General features: G+C 39.2%; 2 protein-coding genes across 3 annotated transcripts in view; both read left to right on the forward strand.

The window, feature by feature from the left end:
• LOC145503217 (heat shock 70 kDa protein 12A-like) overlaps nucleotides 1-18143 on the forward strand; it is a 30721-nt gene extending 12578 nt beyond the window's left edge. The window contains exons 2-9 of one of the 2 annotated variants that reach the window (XM_081482682.1): nucleotides 5334-5401; nucleotides 7391-8573; nucleotides 10090-10167; nucleotides 11160-11687; nucleotides 14742-15070; nucleotides 15589-15813; nucleotides 16551-16728; nucleotides 17064-18143. In XM_081482682.1, the coding sequence (XP_081338808.1) occupies nucleotides 5384-5401; nucleotides 7391-8573; nucleotides 10090-10167; nucleotides 11160-11687; nucleotides 14742-15070; nucleotides 15589-15813; nucleotides 16551-16728; nucleotides 17064-18109 (3585 nt within the window). In that variant the 5' untranslated portion in view covers nucleotides 5334-5383 and the 3' untranslated portion in view covers nucleotides 18110-18143. The remainder of the gene's footprint in view (nucleotides 1-5333; nucleotides 5402-7390; nucleotides 8574-10089; nucleotides 10168-11159; nucleotides 11688-14741; nucleotides 15071-15588; nucleotides 15814-16550; nucleotides 16729-17063) is intronic. The other variant, XM_081482683.1, reaches the window with a different exon arrangement.
• Nucleotides 1-20103, forward strand: part of LOC145503238 (uncharacterized) — a 145109-nt gene that overhangs the window by 111396 nt on the left and 13610 nt on the right. The window lies entirely within an intron of this gene.

Consider the following 20103-nt stretch of genomic DNA (forward strand, 5'->3'; position numbering starts at 1 on the left):
GGTGTCTTCGAACTTATCTTCGTGTTCTTTTGATTCCATGATTGGCGAGTTTCTTTCGACTGTTCACAAGCCTTTGACTGTAGGACATGCCTGTTGGTTTGAAACGGGGCGCAAGAACGCAGTAGTACGAGTCACACGTCTAACAACCCAATCCGTTTATTCAGTGAGTAACGATGTTGTGATGACTTGAGGCTTACAAATCATCCGGGTTCAAGAGTGTCAAAGACTGTAATGAACCATACTCATAAGTGGCTTCGGGTGAAGCTAAAACAAAACCAGGTAGCGAAGCTACAAAACACTAGGTAGCGTTTCAAAACGTTCTCCTTCGCACGAGGAGAAGTCCACTAAAGGTCCCGTATCTCAAACTAAGGCATGACAGGATGCGTCACGTAATCAAAACGACTGAGAAGGCGTTACAATACGACTACATACAACTACCAAACATCGTAATAACAGTAAATAGGCCTCATTTATTTAGTTGTTTATGTCTACAATTTCAAGTTTTGGTTAAATCAAAATGGAAACTTTGAATAGTTACTCGTCGATTCAGTGGCATGTTCTGTAACCAACTGAAATTAACAAAAAGCAAAATACAAGTCTCAACCGATCGAAGTAGAGTTCTACTTGGTAGTCATTTATACATGCAGCAATTCGTATATATTAATCAAAATTTTCGGTGTGCTGATCTACTTGTGACAATGATCTAGCTAAAGTTATAAGCCCACCTTCATTTTAAAAATTATCTCTTGGAGAACATCGAAACCCTTTCTGTACAAAGACGCCGCCGTTACACATGACGCAAGACTGAAATTAAGGGTGCGTTCCTTTGGGGTGATCTGGATCAGGACCAGTGATCCAAGATCTGTCTGGATCATAGTGCATCAAAGGATCTTGGATCACACTGATCCTGATCCAGATCACTCCAAAGGAACGCATCCTAAGCTGCACAGATACCGAAGAAGATTGTCTCCAGCAAATCGGGAGAATTTCGAAGGAGTTGATCTTTTCTCGACACAAATACAGCACATGAAGACACAATAAGATTTTCCGGCTTTTAAATAAACGGTCAAGTTCTTATTTTTTGATGTCAACGGGCGCAAAACTAGACATGTTTATTCAGAGCGGACCAATCAAATTGAACAATCGGTATTATCTCAAATGACTTAACGATCAGATTTCGTTGCCACGAAATAGTGAAACTGTTTTTACTCATTCACTGGTCGTCACTAGTATTAACACCCAAAACAGTTAAGTGGTAAATTTTGTAGTGGAAACTACCTAGACAAAACTGCCAAGGAGTTCTTTGGGGGTACATTGCAGGAAATTTGAAGCACATTGCACGGTACGTAGGAGCAGACGCAGACTTCTCACGAGAGACCACGAGTGACCATGAGTGACCAACGAATGACCACGAATGACCACGAATGACCACGAGTGACCACGAGTGACCACGAGTGACCACGAGTGACCACGAGTGACCACGAGTGACAACGAATGACCATGAATGACCACGAATGACCAGGAGTGACCAGGAGTGACCAGGAGTGACGACGAGCTATGTTACATCAAAAAATGTCAGTGACGTTATTATGACGTCATTAAGAAGTCATTGTGAGGTCATATCATTAAGTAATGACCTTGCCACCTAACTGAGGCTATTTCATATTTACTGGTGTAGTAATCAAAGATTAGAGCAGTGGCCGTGCTTCACGATTCGATTTTTTTTTCCTTTTTAAATATTGGCTGCATTTTTTGTTGTGAAAGTAAAGAAAAATTCACCCGATTGTATTGACCCAACTAACGCTCAAAACTGCGCGCGGACTTCGCATACTTTGTTTGATCGAATAACATAAACCATTCTGGCCAGAAAATACGACGTCTGGTAACCTACAAAACTAGGTGGAAAATCTCGTACAGACTGGACAAGAATTGCGTTACACCACGTGAACGCAACTAGTGTAACTAGAACACGTCCGATAATTTTTAGCGATGACTCAGTGTAAAGGAGGTGCCTCCTCTATGTCTTTCCCTATGTCTCCTTTATGTCCTCCTCTATGTCCTCCCCCCAGGAGATGTATAAAATCGTGGTATGTGGGCTATGGATTTCAGATTGCATGTCATAGACTGAAAAGAAAACCCAAAATATGAAAATAAATAAAAAACAAGTTGAAAAATAAATATTGCGAGTTGTAGCTAGGCAAATGGCCGTGATTTGTTGTCAGAAAACTAACTTACCCCCGAATTGTGTAGCTTGCCAAAAGGTCGTCATTTGTGGTCAGAATGGTTTATTCGTTCCCAGGTTAACAATCTTCAATTGTGAAAACAAGACGTAAATTCGCGCAATTTAAACAAATACAAACGCAAGGTAAAATTGACAGCGACGCGCCGTCTGCCAGATCGGCAGGCCGAAACGTTATTTTCTCAAGATTTATTTACTATAACTTTTGGCGTTCTGAAATTGAACGTTCAGTTTCGGAAACAAATCTTAAAGAAATGCTTTTCCTGAAAGTTTATAGTTCCTTACAAAGTTTATAGTTTGACAAGTTTAATGCATTCATTAGTAGTTCAACCCCACGTGTAGATCGTTATCTGTTATTTGATCAAACAAAACAGGCAAAGTCTGCGAGTGAAGTTTTGAGCCCCACTTCGTTTAATAAAATCGCTCGAATTTTCTTTATACCTCTCACAACTGGAAAAAGATCACATGAAGCATGAAAAAACAGAAGGTCAACAGCCAATATTTGTAAAGGGAAAAATCGAATTGTGAACACACAGGCTGTGCTCTCAACTTTGATTACCACACCAGTAAATAGCCTAAGTCTGGTCACTGGTTTGTTCATTATTTAATAAAGTGACCTCACAATTACTTCGTAATGACGTCATGATAACATCACTGACATTTTTTGACGGAATCTCACCCCCTGGTCACTCGTGGTCTGTCGTGGTCACTCGTGGTCAATCGTAAGTACTTTTAGACTCTATCGCATGACATATCTTGGCGTTTTTCGTCGCACGCAATGTAAACACTGCAGAACCTCTAGCGAAAGCTGAAAACTGAACAAAAATGCAACCTGGGAGAGAATAAGCTTGTTGAAATGAATATTTTGATGCAAAAGAACGATCCTGTTATATTTTAGTTTTTGCATTTAGCATACTTCTATGGTACTAGGTGTCATGCCGATCAGCAAGATTATGGCCGATAACAAGACCTGACAAATCTCAAATCCGAATTTTACGTCCTTGTAAAACGAATTCAACCAGAATTACAACGATAACACAGCTTGGCAAATGTCTCGGTACTGCGACGTAATCGAATAAATTCGGTTTTTACTCTATTGCGGTAGGTCAAGACATTATCGGCAATAAACACGGCAGACAAATGTCTCGTCCAGTCATACTAGAGAGACAAAATCCTGGTTTCACTTTGTCTCGCTCAGTTCTCGCCACAAAAATAGCATTATGGCCCGTATCAGGCCATAATCTGGCTCAGACAGGCCACAAATTTTCATTCGGGAGCAAATGTATGACGGAAATCTAGCTTCACTTTACTTGTAAAGTATGGTTAACCACAAGAGCTTTAAGTATTATAGTCCATCAATATTTCCCAGCCAAATAGATGCTATTTCTTTATTGTGTAAGTGCATATGACCATGCCAAGGAACTTGACATCCTGAGCAATGGGCACTATTAGCTACACTGAATTGGTATCTTTATCAACAATGGCTCATGTCAATATTATTATTCCTATCCGTTAACTATTGTATGTTCATCCTATGTTATCAGTTCTACCATCTGTGGCAAATCTGGTATCAACAAACAGTACTCACGAATATGTTATGCTACACCAGTCTTTGAACTAGTAGCACGCTAAGCACCTTACTTATTTTCCTGTCCCTCCTCAACCCTCCCAATAAATAAACTTGGACTACTGGCCTGGGTGCTTGCACACCTTCTACTTAGCTATCGCCTGCGTTAGGCTGGGTGGTTCCCTTACCCCATCTTAGTTTTAGCTACCTTAAGCAGCTAGGTTAGGGGGCTTCGTTCTCTGGGTGAGTTTGCTATCACCCCAATTCATTCACTGGATGTGTCCGCTAACCGTCCAAGGGTTTCTGCCCTCATTCATTATCTCTGGGTGTGTCTTCCAACCGTGCAAATTTCTGCTTTGGGTTTTGTGTCAGCTAACCGCCCCACTTTGTGTTTGTGCTTTGGGGTTTGAGTCCATTAACCGCCCTACTTAGTTTGCAGGGTGTGTCCGCTTGGCACCCAATTACCTTTCCAGGGTGTGTCCCTACCACCCACTATCGTTGCTATCCCAGGGAGCACCCAGTGTCCATAGTCCCATTTACTGCGAGATTTGTCTTGTTTTATTCATGCAGTTAGAGAGTGAATTGTTAATAGAATGCTGTAGTATCATGCAAAGGGTTTGTTGAAAAGACTTTAGTGAGAATGAATATCTGACAGTTGACTTTAGAAAATTTGTTTGCGTTATAGTTAATTTGTTATCAATGCAGTTAGCAGTTTCTGTTATATCTTGCATGCTTGCGTGTCCCACGCGTGGAGCACAATCATAGTACTCTGTGCGCTTCCTGACTGCCATTGTAGTTCAGATTTACATGTAGAATACTTCTTTTTTGAAATCATTGGCTTGAAGTTTACTTTGCTCTTGACTAACTCTGTCTTCACGGAATGTTTGTCAGGGATTAGACTTAAACCTAAAACGGAATGCGGAAAGAGAGTGTCCTACTTCCGTTTTACAAATGACTGGATGTCTCTCCCAGTATTTTTAAGAAAGCCAATGCCATGCACAATTTTTAAGAAAAACCTTATAAGGTTCTTAATGGATAAGCATTTTTAAAAAAATATTTTTAGATGTACGACGTATTGTTAATAGATAATTACTTGTAATTAGTTTTTTAGGACAGTAGGTAGTTTTGGTAGTTTTAGTAGTTTTAATTATTGTATATTTTATATTTTAGATCTGTGATGTTTGTATTTCTTATTTTAGATTTTAATACTTTTTATTTTTATAGAGGACCTCCCTGAAAACCACGTATTTACGTGACGGGCGCTTCCTCTTTAAAGATTGCTTTTATTATTATTATTATTATTATTATTATTATTATTATTATTATTAGACTTCCTCAAAGTCCTTTGTGATTGAGCTGCTCTACCTCATGTTCCTCGTACTCAAGTTCTGAGCGTCGCAGACATTTGTTGCTCTCTGAGCCCTGCTTTCACATCCTGAGAAGTGGGCAAGTCTAGTCAGGCTCAGGTATAGTGTATTTCCCTGCTTGACTGTTTGGATCTGATTTTTTATTTTTCTGAACTTTCAGTGTTCAAGACTTCCTGTGTTCACGACTTCGAGTGTTCAAGGCTTCCTGTGATGTCAAGACCACCAGCGGTAAAATCATATTAATTTAATTGGATTTGAGTGACATTTTCAGTGTTCTTGACTGTGGATACTTTTTTTTTTACTTAAGGACGGTGCCTACTTTTGTTATTGCCCACACGTTCTGCCCATCACGCAAGGCATAGTTAAGCGTCATGCGCGCTACTGTGACCAAATCAAGTTTAATGAACCTGCACTTAAACCAGAGACACCAGGAATAGCAGCGTATCGCTAACCACTAACTGTTAACGTCTTCCAGATGAAAACCTAGCCGTTATCGGTCCAAAATCATACTGAAATCCAACTGTAAACATGAACCTGCAGATGGCGTAGTGCGCGCGCAAAACGAGTGCGAGATACGTAAGTGTTTTACCTACTGGGGAGGTGACAGCAAAAAATGCAATGGGTACTGTTAAAGTTTTCAAGAAGGATCAATAACTTTAAAAAACGCGTGGTTACCGCTGCATTTAATGTTATGAAATGGAAGTGGCAAGCCTATGCAACATGTGATTAGTTTTTGGTTGTGAGCAAAAGGTATTTAGACTGTGTTTTACTTGAGCCAGAGGAAGGTTATCGGAGACGCTAAAAGCGCTGTGTCAACGTTTTTGTTGACAAAAACATACCAAAAATGGTTTTTTATGCTGCCATTTACCATGTAGTTTTAAGATCTTTATAAGTGTGTTTGCTTTTCTGTATGTAAAGGCGAATTCTAAGGAAATCTGTGAAGAAATATCCTTTCCTTCTTTTTTCAGAAAAATGCTGATGTCAGCATTTTTGTTGAGATTCTCGAAAAAATGCGTGGCTACCCCCATTTTTCTTTGTGGATTCCAATAGCCGTTGCAAAGATCTACTTTTTCCCCGTGGTCTTAACCTGGCGCAGAAACCTTTGTATTTAGTAGGCACCGTCCCTAATAATGAAAAGCTTTTTCTTTTACTTAATCTAAGAAACTGATTAAGAATCAAAAGAAATGAGTATAAACCAGTGATCAGCTAATAATATTAAATATTTTATTGAAAAACACTAATTGATCTGTTTTCGTCAGTTTGTGTAATACAAGCAATAATACTTTTATTGCTGCTTTGTGGTTCATTTCCTTAATAATATGATTTCAGTAGTCTGTCTAAGAATTTGGATCTTTGCATTGAATAGGCCCTTTGCAGCTGGGGTCACGTGACCAAATTTTTCCTAAAAAAATTTTGTATTATTGGCTACAACTTAAAGAATGCCAGAAATGAAAAGAGCGCATCGAAAATACCAAAATGGCCAAGTTTGAGGCCCCAGGAATTAACGAGTAAGTTTATACCACAGTTTGAATTTTCGGAAAATTTAGAGGATTTGTATAGAAAATGTTGCTGGAGAGCAAGGTGTTGTTCTCTAACAACTTTTTGCATACGAATCTTCTTATTCTTTCAAAAATTCAGACCGTCAAAAAATCTCATTCTCTGATGATGGGGGCCTCAAACTTGGCCATTTTGATATTTTCGACATGCTTTTTCCATTTCTGGCATTCGTTAAGTTATAGCCCATAATTTTATGAAAAGTAGGTCACGTGATGGCTTAGCTGAGAAGGGCCTATTATTATTAATTTTCTGGGCCGGGCATTCTTGTACATGCTGTTGCCTAAGCAGCTACTTCTGTAGAACTTTACTTGAGAAAGTTGGATTTAAGTTAATCACTTTGCTCAAAAAGTCCTGTTCTCTTTGCTTTTTGGCACAGCTGCCTTTAAAGGCAAAAAAACAGCCACGTTTTTGTTACTTTGTTATACAGTAATTGTGATGACTTGCAATGCTAAAAATGATCATGAACAAACAGCCTTGCAAAAGGTGATTATATATAATGTATTATGCACAAAATAATGTGTTACTTTCGTTCTCAAGTTCCATTCAATGCTAGCCAATGAAAGTGGGGGAATTATCTGGGCTATCAGGGATTCTGCTATTTTAAACTAATTAAAGTTAATTCAACGTTCAAAGGGAAATGTCCATTCGCTCTTGTTTTAGGGGCTCTCCAATCTCAGCATACATGTAGCCTCTACATCGCAGGAAGGCCAGAAAGGGGTGGAAAGGACCCCATTATTGGTTACCCTGTTAGGTAGTGAATGGAGGTCGTCAATCGATGGAGACTTGTCAACTGTCAACAGAGAACTAGCAATACAGTTGGCTAAACATCCCAGTGTGCGAGTTAGTGTGTTTCTCCCTCAGTGCAGTGAATATGACAAGAGAATTGCTGCTAATCACAAGGTGCAGCTCATTGAAGCAGAGAAAATGGCAGGTGTTCATCCAGTTGATTGGCTGACCAACATACCACCAGACCATGCCGTGGACTGTATTATTGGACATGGAGTACATCTTGGTCGACAAATACAACTCATACAACGGAATCATTACTGTAAGTGGATTCAAATTGTTCATACCGCTCCCAGAGGTGAGAAGACGCAGCAAACAGAGATAGAACTTTGTGAGTTGGCAGATCAAGTTGTAGCAGTGGGACCAAAGCTGGCAGATACTTACAGGCGATTTCTTTGCTCTAGTACAAAACACCAGGATATCATTGATCTCACCCCAAGTATTTTCACTGAATTTAAGGATGTGAAGCAAGCCACTGAAGAAAAAAAGTTTTCATTTTGTGTTCTAGTTATTGGGAGTGGGGATAGTGAAGATTTTAATCTGAAAGGATATGACCTTGCTGCTGAAGCAATTGCCCAGTTGGAAGACAAATCCTACCAACTAAATTTGGTCTGTGCACCAAGAGAAAAAAGAGATGAACTAGAGGAAAAGCTTCTCAAGCATGGAATTGACAGCAGTCAACTAACTATTCACAGTTTTAACGAAAGCAGAGAAACACTAGCCAGATTATTCTGCATGGTTGATCTGGCAATCATGCCATCAAGGAGTGAGGGCTTTGGATTGAAAGGCCTTGAGGCATTATCTGCTGGTCTGCCAGTACTAGTAAGCAGTAACTCAGGCCTCGGAGAAGCTCTGAGGAGAGTGCCTACTGGCTCAAACTGTGTAGTAAATTCAAAGGATCCTAAAGACTGGGCCTGCAGAATCAAGGATGTCCGTGGAAGGGGCAGGGGTGTTCGACTTGAAGAGTCTGATTATCTTCGCAAAAAGTATTTGGAGAAGTACAGCTGGCAGGGATCTTGTGATGTTCTTGTGGAAAAGATGCAGAACCTTGTAACTGGTAAAGTTTCATATTTATTAAGTTTAGTAAGCTGTCTAAACTTCCAGGTGGTTATTCCAAAAAATAAAAAATAAAAAATACACACACACCTGGCAGACAGCATGATATTTTGAGCCAGCCCCCCCCCCCCCCCCCCCACCAGCCACAACTGCTTAACTGCCTTCCACATAGATTTCAAAGGTCAAGGACCCTCTTTTGCCAGGGTTTGGAATGCTTTAAGGGCCCCTTAATGGATCTTTTTGAGCCATCGCTAAAGAGAATTTACTCTTATTTAACCTCGTCATTTTAGTTCAGAGTTATTTCACGTGTTTTGGGCCTGTACATTCCAGTTTTCATTTACCCCCATTAAACTATTACTTGCCCAATAGGCACACAATGTTCATGCCTGTATCAACTAAATTAATCCATGCTTTCAACTAAGACTACGATTGAATAGTATCCCATGATGCAATTTTTCTACGCACAACTCATCGTTTAGCTCTTCTTGCAATCTTAAGTTTTGAAACTATTTTCAGTGATTGGAAATTATCACGAACAAGACTTCTGGCTGAGGCTAACTTCACTTGCACACCATACCACCAAACTTCCATTTTAACTTGCTCCAGAACAAAATTTACTTGCCCCAGGCAATGGGACCTGGTTTTTTTTTCTCAATTTAATTTAATCCAGGCAATTCTTTGAATTCTATGAATTTTCATTCACAGGGCATTTTAGATACAATTTATAGGTAAAGTGTTTACTAACTGAAAATAGTAAAAAAGTAAAGAAATATAAAGCCATAAAGGAAATAAATTTTTGAGTGGTGGCCAAAGTAGCAAGAGGTTGGCCATCGCCATGGTCAAGGAAATGGCTGCAAAAAAGGAAAAAAAGTTTAGTTAAGCTACATGTAGATGACTACATGCACTTCACTACAACGTACATACACGACATTCACACTTTTATAATCAATAGCAAAATCAAACAGCACAGTAAAACATGGCAGAAGCAAAATCAGGAAAATCTCATGTCTTTGCATAGTGGTATCTGGTGGCTTAATTGTCAAAGCTGAATGGATATTGCATCCTGGAATGGAGTACACTTGATTGTTGCGTTTCTTTTTTATCCCTAGCTTGATGAAAAGCATTTTGAACAATACAGTAAACATTCCAGCTTTCTTTAACCCCTTGGCTGTATAGTCATCTTTTAAAAGATGCTTTTGGCAAGATTGAAAACTGCTCTGTTGTACAAACATTAAATAATTACTCTCTGCCCCATATCACTATGATCATAATCATTCTGTAGCATTATCATGTGCTACCTGAGTCTTGACATAACATTAATTTAATGTCCATGACGTATGTCATGATATTGAGTGGTAGCTTACAAATGTCTAAAAGTAATGTCAGCTGTTTGTGATTAAGGTGCACATTGTAGTTTATGCTTATTTGTACAGTTGCAAATTCGTCTTTTATGATGATTATTTAAATATGTTTATATTTCTTTTACCTAATGTTCCCTGGCTGGCTGTCTGGATCAGTAGAATACCGTCAGTTACCTTCTGCTGTGGCCAGTCAGATTCATGAAAGACACAATTATCAGAGAGGGGGCACTCAGAGTGAGTTGTATAGGGGCCATTTGTGCCAAAAATACAAATCGCTAGAGTTAGACCTCAATCCTTGGTGCTGGCAAGAAATTGTCGGTGGTAATTGTTTCAGTGGTTGTCTGATCATTTTGATACAAAGTTGTTTTGATACAAGTCACTGCGATACAAATCAAAGTCAATTCGATACACGTCTATAGTCGATTTGATACAACCTCCATTTACCCGAAGTAGTTAAGTGATTGTATTAAATATATGTAGAGTTACTCATTTTTATTTATTTATTTTTTTTCTTGCTTGATTCATTCAGTCTGGTGAAATGCTTGTTGTTGAAGTTCTTCAAAGCTTATAGTTGTGTTGAGTAGATAATTAGAAAATTCTATGGGAGCTCCACTTTTATAGGCCTGCCTAAATCGGTATACGGTAAAATCCCATGTAAAATCCCCCCCCCCCCGCCCCCCGCCAGTTATGAGCCCCTCTGGATATAAGCTCTTCTATTTTCTAACAAAGATATTATTCCGGATATAAGCCCCCCCCCCCCCCCCCCAGATATAAGCCACCCTCTGTAGATATAAGCCCATCCAATGTACATGTATAACTGAGTGCGTTCCTTTCGCGTTTCTTTACAAAACTCGAAATTTTTAATCGAAAGTTATAGGCTAATAGGGTAATAGCTCGTAATGTAATGGTTTGTTAGCTTTTAATGGTATGTGGGATTTTAGGGTATTAGAATTCTACCATGAAACCATCAAATGCTACTACAAATAGACCGATTCCGTTTATGCTTGGGTTTAGTAGAAAGTTTTAAGCGCTTTTAGTACTTTCCACGGTCTGTGGAGGACGTAGTTCTCACTTATCAGCTGGGCTTGCATGATCAATTTGGGTTGTTTTGAAAAGCAGGTAAGAGCTTTCTTTCGAGTTAACATTAAACTTATCAGTAGTTTTAAGTTCAAATTAAACAGTGGAAACTAGATGTGGAAATAATTGAAAGTTCTCAAATTCAACAGCATTGAAATTAAGGATTGATGTGGAAAACATGAAACCTGCAGAACAGAGCACACAGGGTAGAACTCCTGTTTCAGCAGTAGGATCAGGAGGACCTCAAGATGGTGAACACCTGGAGGCATCTGCTGCATCTGTACCATCTGGACATACACAATCAGAAAGTGAAGTTCCACCAGCATCTACAGAAGAAGTGCTGCGTTTGATTGCTTTCCGTTACATGGAGGGCACGTCACCCAGCAGCATGGATGATTTTGATCGCTTTAAGGCATACATGGAACAAATGCGAGTCATTATCACAGGTGTTGGTTTAGGAAGTTTGCTGATAACAGTGAAGTGTGATTCACTCCAGATCCTGGATGGATTGTGGGAAGATTATTCATCTGGCCATCTTGATGAAGTGGTCCAAAGATGTTTTGTTACAGAAGAGCTCTTGGCAGAACTGAACCTTGCCGAATTGAAGCTGAAAACAACAATGTCAGAGGAGGAATATGAAGCATGTAAAGAATACTTTGAGAAAGATCCAGCAGAAGGTTAGTTTTAAAAATTGTTTTCCTGATAATGAGTAGTTTTGGGTTTTGCTGGTGTACTGATTAGTAAAACGTCTAACGAGCAACTTTCTTTAATTTGTTGAATGATTTTAATGGCATTTTGACAGCCCTCGTAAGCATTAGTTTTCATGGGCTACATATATGTGATTACAGCGGAGCTCCAGCGTCCCAGAGGGTCGCCAAGCGGAGCACTGTAACTATAGGAACAGAACCACATGGATGCATAGAAACAGAAAACCATGCAACTCTTTTTTCATGGTCAACGTGGGTAGCGGCACTGATTGCGGGCGCGTGCGGAACAAATTCCAATGAGAGTTCTTCAATGGTTCTCACAGTCAGTTCGCTTGTCTCGGTTCGACGAAATCAACCATTGTTTACGTCTTTATTAAATCCATTTTGAAATCACTGGTTATCCTTGCAATCTGATTGGCTCTCAGCAGTGCGATTTATTCTCGAATCGCACTATTTTTTGCTCTAAATCGCATCTTTTTCTCAGCCAATGAGAATGGGACAGTAAAACAAAACAACCAATCAGATTTCAAGGTTAGTTTAAAGTAAGCAATAAAATTTCAGGAAAATGAAAGACAAAAAGCCATTGTGTGGCGAATTTTGCATCTATTACTGCTAAAACTTTGTTGTCGTCGTCGTTGTTGTTGTTTTTCAAAACATTTGACGAATTTAATTAATTACATTTTCTGAATCACGATTATGAGCTCCTTCAGGCTGAAGACCTACTTTACAGGAAGTTTCCAACATTCAGTGTCTATTTTGACGAGTATTTTGGCGATTTTCCTTCAACGTCTGCTCAAGATCCGTCCAACAAAACATAAACAACTGAAACAAACGAAAACCACACAACAACAAATTCAGGGCCATCTCAAGAAGCTAGGTGTTTCCAGGTTTCTGGTAGTTTCAAACGAAGCAATACAAGAGCTCAACTCTGTCGCTGTGGATAAACATACGTAATCAAAATAGGCCCCGCTCCACAAAACAGTGAATGAACGAACGTCTTCCGAAGCTGGTGCCAGTCCCACCATCTTGAAAATATCTCGAAACAAACGACGCCACAAGAACTTGACAAGGTCTTTGGTATTAAGTTCTACGCCGAGGTCACAAAAAGAAACGGAGATATTAACAAACTGGAATCCCTTAAAATCATGCAGAGTGCCATTGAACGGTATTTTAAAGAGCAAAAAACTATCCACTGGGCATCGTGCACTCGAGGGAGTTTCATAACTCAAAATAAATCCATCACAGAATTACACTAGCTGCACCTTCGAATTCCTTCTCCAAAGACAGCTAGAAGTCTCAGCCTCATCTCATCCACAGAAGAAAAGGAAGGTCTTCCATCATTGATTCAGGCCACGAGAATTGAACTTTGATGCACGAAGTAGACTGTTTTCGTTCTGACTTCAGAACTGCTTTTTTCTTCGTTATACTCCAATGAGTTTTCGTCACATGACATCGTTTTGCATACTAAATGATGTCAAGACGTTTCCGGTTCCGCTATTTTAACAAACCAGCTACTGAATCTAAAATTTAAGGCGATAAAACAGTTGTGCGATTTCAAAATGGATTTAATAAAGTGGCAATTGAACTTCGTGTCATGCAATTTTGGCCTGAAATCATACCTGTGATTTCAAATCGAACTCGCGTTACGCACTCGTTCGATTTTGAAATCACGCGTATGATTTCAGACCAAATTGCACTCCACTCAGTTCAATTACAATTATTTATTGTACCATTGACCGATCATCGCCAGTAAATTGTACAGCATATTTTTCTTTAAATCTGGGATATTGCTGCAACAGCCGATAGCACTTCTGGAAGGCGTTTCTGCGCACTTTTCGAATGTGTATTGCACCATACTGAAGGAAATGACAGGACGTGAGATATTCAACCTTCCTGGGTAGACGTCACGACAGCCGCTCGACCCATTCTCCTCAAACTCGGTCGTGAAATAAAATGGCGGTGTTTTGGAGCTATTCTCGAGATTTCGTCGGGGTACAGAAAATCGAGGATTTAACCGAATCCAAAACTCTTTTCGCAGATGTATTACAAATAACAAGTAGATTCGTTTTAGCGAAAAAAAAAATTATTCTTATCGACAACGATATGCGTCATCATAGTGGTCAAAATGTTGTGGACTCAAGAAGCTCAGCCGAGTGAGTCCACAAAAAGGGTGTTTGTTATTTTAAGAGATGCGCAGTCTTTTCTCGAGACATACGTATGTCTATAGCATCATGCTCGAATATTATTTCTCCGACATTGTTGCTTATAATAGAAACTCCTTTGTGAAGTAAACGCATCGCTAAGCAGTGCAGAATTTAGGGAATATAGAAGATTTCAAACAGGAAACTGCTGAACTAGATGCTCTTCACAAAGAGCGAATACTCGGTATATTTGGTCATGGCGTGACCTATTTATATCGCTGAAAGAAAGGGTTTCTCGACAATTAGCAGCTCTTCATGCGGTTTCCATTTATTACAAAAATGACGACATTTATCACATTGAGATAGGATAGGAGAAACGTTTTCCGAAATAGTTTTTGTATTGCGTTACAGATTACATCAGTTCCCAGATCAGTTTCAAGTCCAAGCGGTTGACCAATAAGCGAGCGAGATTTCAGCCAGCTAATGAAACTCGCGCTATCTAAATGTTTCGCTCGATTTCTCTGGCCATATTACATGTGCTGCGAGTAGATTCCCAAATTTTTGTCTCGTTTATAGCTTGGCATTGCAGCATGCACAAAAATAAATAAACGACAAGGTTATCAAGTTTCTTTTAATGACAAGTACCCATCCTCAGTTTAATAAGGATCTTATAACCAATACAAGACAAATCGTTAGATTCACCAAACATGATGATTTCCGATTACTAAGCTATATGTATAACAGACAACAGCTTATAGCTCGCCGCTTTGAAAAATGTTTATCATCCGTATAATGTCATAAAACATATGTAAAACAAAAGTAATAAGAAAAAGATAACATATAAAACAATTAATTAATGGTGTTGTTTCTCGCTTGATAACAGCCTTAGAAGATTCACTCTGCTATTCACCACGATCTTCATACGTTGCTGTCGTCGCGATCGATTTCGGGACAACCTACAGTGGTTTTGCTTTCTCGTTTATTAAGGATATAGATCATGGCAAAGATTCGATCTTTATGAACAGACTCTGGGCGAATGAACAAGGGGGTCTCACCTGTAAAACACCAACTTGTCTGCTACTGAATTCCGACCTGTCATTTGATTCGTTTGGATACGAAGCGGTTGAAAAGTACGCAGGTCTTCAGGGGGAATGCCATGAGGGTGAATACCTGTTTTTTCAGCACTTCAAAATGGATCTTCACAATGACAAGGTAATGATTTCACTGGCAGTAAGGTAACTTACATCGTAAGGTAACTTACATTGAAAGAATGGTTCCTTGCAAATTGTCCTCGTTTTGCCGTAAGAACAAATAGGCAACGAAGTGTTATTTTTTCATCCCAAAATAAGAAATGCTTTCCCTTAGGGCAACGTTAGCATAATTCGGGGGTTTGTTAGCAATTAACATTGCCATTTGTTGACTATATTGACAAACTTTAAATTTAATTGATTACACAGACATCAAAATAGAGCAGTAAGATGGTCTATGGCATAAACAGAGCATAATTTTACAGATAATCTATGTTTAACAGATCAACCACTGTGCTATACTATTACGATTAGAATGCATGTTCTCCTCTTGTGTCAACTTTGATTATTCGGGGCTTCAAACTTAAGCCGATAGAAACTAATCAACAGTAAGCGTTTAAGAGAACATATCAGATTTTTAAGATATTGAAATTGACCATCGTGCCTATACAAAAGATATTCATTGAATATTACTCTTCGCAGACCATCTATACAGAAACATCTATCAAAGCTGCCAACGGGCGCCTTGTCAAAGCCAAGACAGTATTTGCCCATTCAATTCGGTTTTTAAAGGAAGAGGCCATTAAAGTAATCTGTCAGCTGACTGGGGATGAACATTTCAGGGCAAATGATATCCAGTGGGTTCTAACTGTTCCTGCCATATGGACTCCAAGAGCAAAGCAGTTCATGAGAGAAGCAGCTTATGAGGTGAGATGATATGATGTTAAGCTCACCATTCCAAACAATGCGTAGTATTCCAGACCAGAAATTCAAGCAAGTAATATCAATATCATTTTATGTTATGTATCGAATTTCTGGTTTTATCTACTGCTAAATTATTATAATGAAATGATTTACCTTATAATATGATTGGGTTGGTTTTTCCCACATCCATCGATTATATTTATTTTTATTTACTGTGAAAGAAAATAAAAGAAACAAAAAGAACCACAACAACAGCAACAATAGGTTGACGTATTTAGTAGAATAGGACGCTTTGGAATTTTTGCCCTCCTTCCACTAGATTTGATTCAAATAAGTCTTGACTTTACCTGCTCGATAGTAATAAACGAGTATTTAAATATGTTATGTTTGTGAAGAGCGAGAGAAGTCCAAGAATAAAATCTCGAAGGTTTCCAAAGTATAAAGGAGGCAAAACATGTGCTTCATTGGGAATGAAAATGCAAACGATTAGAATAGCTCCTCCCCACTGACCTGCGTGAGGTAACTGGGTCATTTGATCAGAATTCTAATGAAAAGATTCTAGTGTTTTCTTAGCTTAAATTGTATGGCATTAAACTTGCGTTGGCATAGCAAATGTAATTCATGTAGGTCTCAATGTTTTCTGCTTTGCAAATGGTTAGTCTGACAATTATAAAGATTTATTTTTCTTGATTACTAATTATTTAATTTATTTTTCTTGATTGACTAATTCGATTTTTTAGGCTGGTTTGGGGTCGCCTGACAATCCAGAGCAGGTAATGATTGCTCTTGAACCCGAAGCTGCCGCAATTTGCTGTCTGGAAAAGAACATGAGCGAATTCCAATCAGAGACCGGTAGCAGCTCGGTAGAAGGACTTCTGTGTCAACCAAATACACATTACATGGTTGTTGATATTGGAGGTAACACATCGTCATAGTTTCTCTTTTTGTGTTACGTACAAAATTAAGTATAGCAGCTGGGTGCAAAACAAAAATACTAAGGAAAGTCTTGGAAATATTTCTTTAAATGCAGGCTAACCGCTTTAGTCTCAATTAAATAAAAAACTTCAAGTTCTGTATGGGAATTGTAAGTCCACCGAGGACCTCCATTAATCAACGAGGTCTTTTCCGTCTTAAAGCAACAAGAGAAAAGAATAGGAAACTAGTAAAAAGGGAAGGTTTTGTCTTCAGTATATGAGCAAAAAGTAATTAGTTGCACTGACTGTTTTAATCAACTTGGCTTTGTTTTTGTTCAGGAGGCACCCTTGACGTCACAGTACACGCCATACAGGACGACGGTAACATCAAAGAGATCCACAAGGTGACAGGAGGTCCATACGGTGGAATAAAGGTGAATCAACAATTTGAAGCACTTTTGGGTGAGCTGCTCGATGCGCGGGAGCTTCAAACCTACCGGAAACAGTATTCATCTGATTGGCTCTGTCTGATGAACGAGTTCGAGGGCAAGAAGAGGGGAGAACGCATCTTAAACAGCAAACTGATGACAAACATCCGTTTACCACGCAGTTTTGTGTCCCTGGCAAATCAGTGCTGGAGATCACGCTACGGTGAGAAAGACATTAAACTGAAAAATAATGAGTATCTCGCTCTCAGTTCAGAAGTAATGAAAAAGTTGTTTCTTCCGGTAATTGAGGACATTAAGCAACATTTGAGATCCCTGCTGAGAAATCCACAGCTGTCAAAGGTGAAAACAATGCTTCTGGTTGGAGGGTTTGCCGATTCTGCTCTTCTTCAGAAAGAAATGAAGAGTGAGTTTTCTAGGAAGTCCAGGGTGCTCATCCCCAATCATGCAGCCATTGCAGTCGTTCAAGGTGCCGCCATGTTTGGCAAGAAACCTTCGAAAATAACCGAAAGAGTGGTGCGCACAACTTATGGGGCGGAATGTTCGCGGAATTTTATCCAAGGCGTTCATCGTGAAGAACATAAGTTTGTTACGGATGGCATTGAGAAGTGTAACAATCTGTTCAGCCTATTTGTGAGAGAGAATGACACAGTACGAACTGGTCAGAAAATTACAAGAAATTACACTCTACTTCGTGCAAGCGACGTCAACATAGCATGTGACTTTTATGCTACTAGCAATCCTGATGCCGAATATGTCAAAGACCCTGGAATGACGAAGATTGGTAGTGTTACGGTTCAGTCCCCCGACACTTGGAGAGGTAAAGATAGAAACATTGAAGTCAGCTTGTATTTTGGTAGAACGGAAATAACTGCCACAGCAAAAGATATCTCAAGCGGGAACGTAGCTCGAATCATACTTGACTTTTTACATGTGTAAATTAAAGACTAATTTTGCCACTGGATTAACTTTATCAGTGCAAATTCCTTTTTGTTAAGAAACTTGAACTTTTTGAAGTCATTTAAGATTACCTTTTTTCATATTCATTAGAAACAATGAACCAATTGAGTTGACTGTATGAGTAGGTACTCTGTAAACATATTACTATTACTCTAGCTCAAGTCATATTACTATTTTTTTTTTTTTTTTGAATAGCTGATATAAAAAAGTAAATCCTATTTAGCCGAACTGGATCATAGCAAACACTTGAAGCTTAACTCCCTTTGCTGCAGCATGAAAACAGGGAGTACAGTACTGCTACGCCCCCGGGTGGGACACTAGGTCCATCGTAGGTTAGTTATCATTCTGACAAGTTACCCTAACAATGTACCGGTACCCAAACACCTGGGCGAGAGGAACTATGAGAGTGAAGTTTCTGGAACAATGACCCCCGGACCGCTCGATCCGGAGTGCAGCTCAGTAACCATGTGGACACCGCGCTCCAAGATTATCAATAACATGCTAGCTTAGCTTATCAATAACAATAGCTTATCAATAACATGCTAGGGGGCGAGCACTACATGAAATAAATGAACATGTTCTTATCTGAGCCAATCCGAATGAAGAATTTTAAGTTATTTCTTGTATGTTTTTGAAAAAAAAATAATGTTGTGATTTTACTTCGATCCTATTAAGAGGCCCTGCGCCTAAGAAACGATCGATGATTTCCGGCTAAAAAATAAAATCGGCCGATTTTTATCTCCCAAGTAGAGGTTACCGAATACTATTTAAAAATGAATTTCTTTTGATTCAGTTTCGCTTTAAACCAAAAATATAGAGCCGCAAACTTTTTCCATCTGATAGCAGCAAAATCAGGCCGAAAATAAGCCCCCGCAAAAAACTGTTCAGAAATTACTATCGCAACGCAAAATAATGAGAAAACTACACAGTGTTGAAGAAAAAGGCCTTTTAATGCAATATCATTCGATAAACATCAAAAAACTGCCGAAGCGATTAACAAATAAAGTTTCAAATATTGCATACTAAATTAGATGGAGTGTTGGAGCTGATTTTAAAATAATTATTTCTCAAACGTTCAACGCTTTTGAAAGCAATCACAGTGATGAATCAGACATTGGAGGGATATACATCACGTTTCTGGAAAAACGTTTTCGGCCAAAGTATACTGACCTTGTACAAAGCGTTCAAAGTTACCGTGTTTACAGTTACCCTGCTACTACGGCGAACACTTCGAGCTTTTGCCAATACGGCCGTGGATAGCGTGTTAAACGCCACTTTAAACCTTGCTAGGCATTCAAAGACCATCCTAAGTAGAAGGACGTAGAATTAAAAGAGAAAGGAAGATGAAAAATACGCAGAAAAAGAGAATAACTCGAAATTACCATCCGCTAACGAAAGTTGAATCTGGAAAATGTCGTGGCGTGACAGCGGCCATTGACGTCATGTGTATAAATAGCGGCGGAATCCAAACGAATGCACAAGTAGGAAAACAATTTTTCCCGGGCAGAAAACGTTTAGTGGAACATTGTTATGTTATTTTTCACAAATGATGGTCACTGAAAAAGAAAAACTTCCCCAACCGCCACATCGTTTTGACCGCAGCGTGATCTGAGTTATGGGGTCACGACTGGATCCCTAGCCGCTGACCACGCGAAGGACATTGCAGACTCGTTTTCCCACGCTCTTGCGACTTGACGTGACAAATGACGTCAATGGCCGCTGTCACGCAACGACATTTTCCAGATTCAACTTTCGTTAGCAGATGGTAATTTCGAGTTATTTTCTTTTTCTGCGTATTTTTCATCTTCCTTTCTCTTTCAATTCTACATCCTTCTACTCAGGATGGTCTTTGAATGCCTAGCAAGGTTCAAAGTGGCGTTTAACACGCTATCCACGGCCGTATTGGCAAAAGCTCGAAGTGTTTCGCCGAAGTAGCAGGATAACGGTAAACACGGTAACTTTGAACGCTTTGC

This window comes from Orbicella franksi, chromosome 11, assembly GCF_964199315.1.
Source record: "Orbicella franksi chromosome 11, jaOrbFran1.1, whole genome shotgun sequence".
Lineage (NCBI taxonomy): Eukaryota > Metazoa > Cnidaria > Anthozoa > Scleractinia > Merulinidae > Orbicella > Orbicella franksi.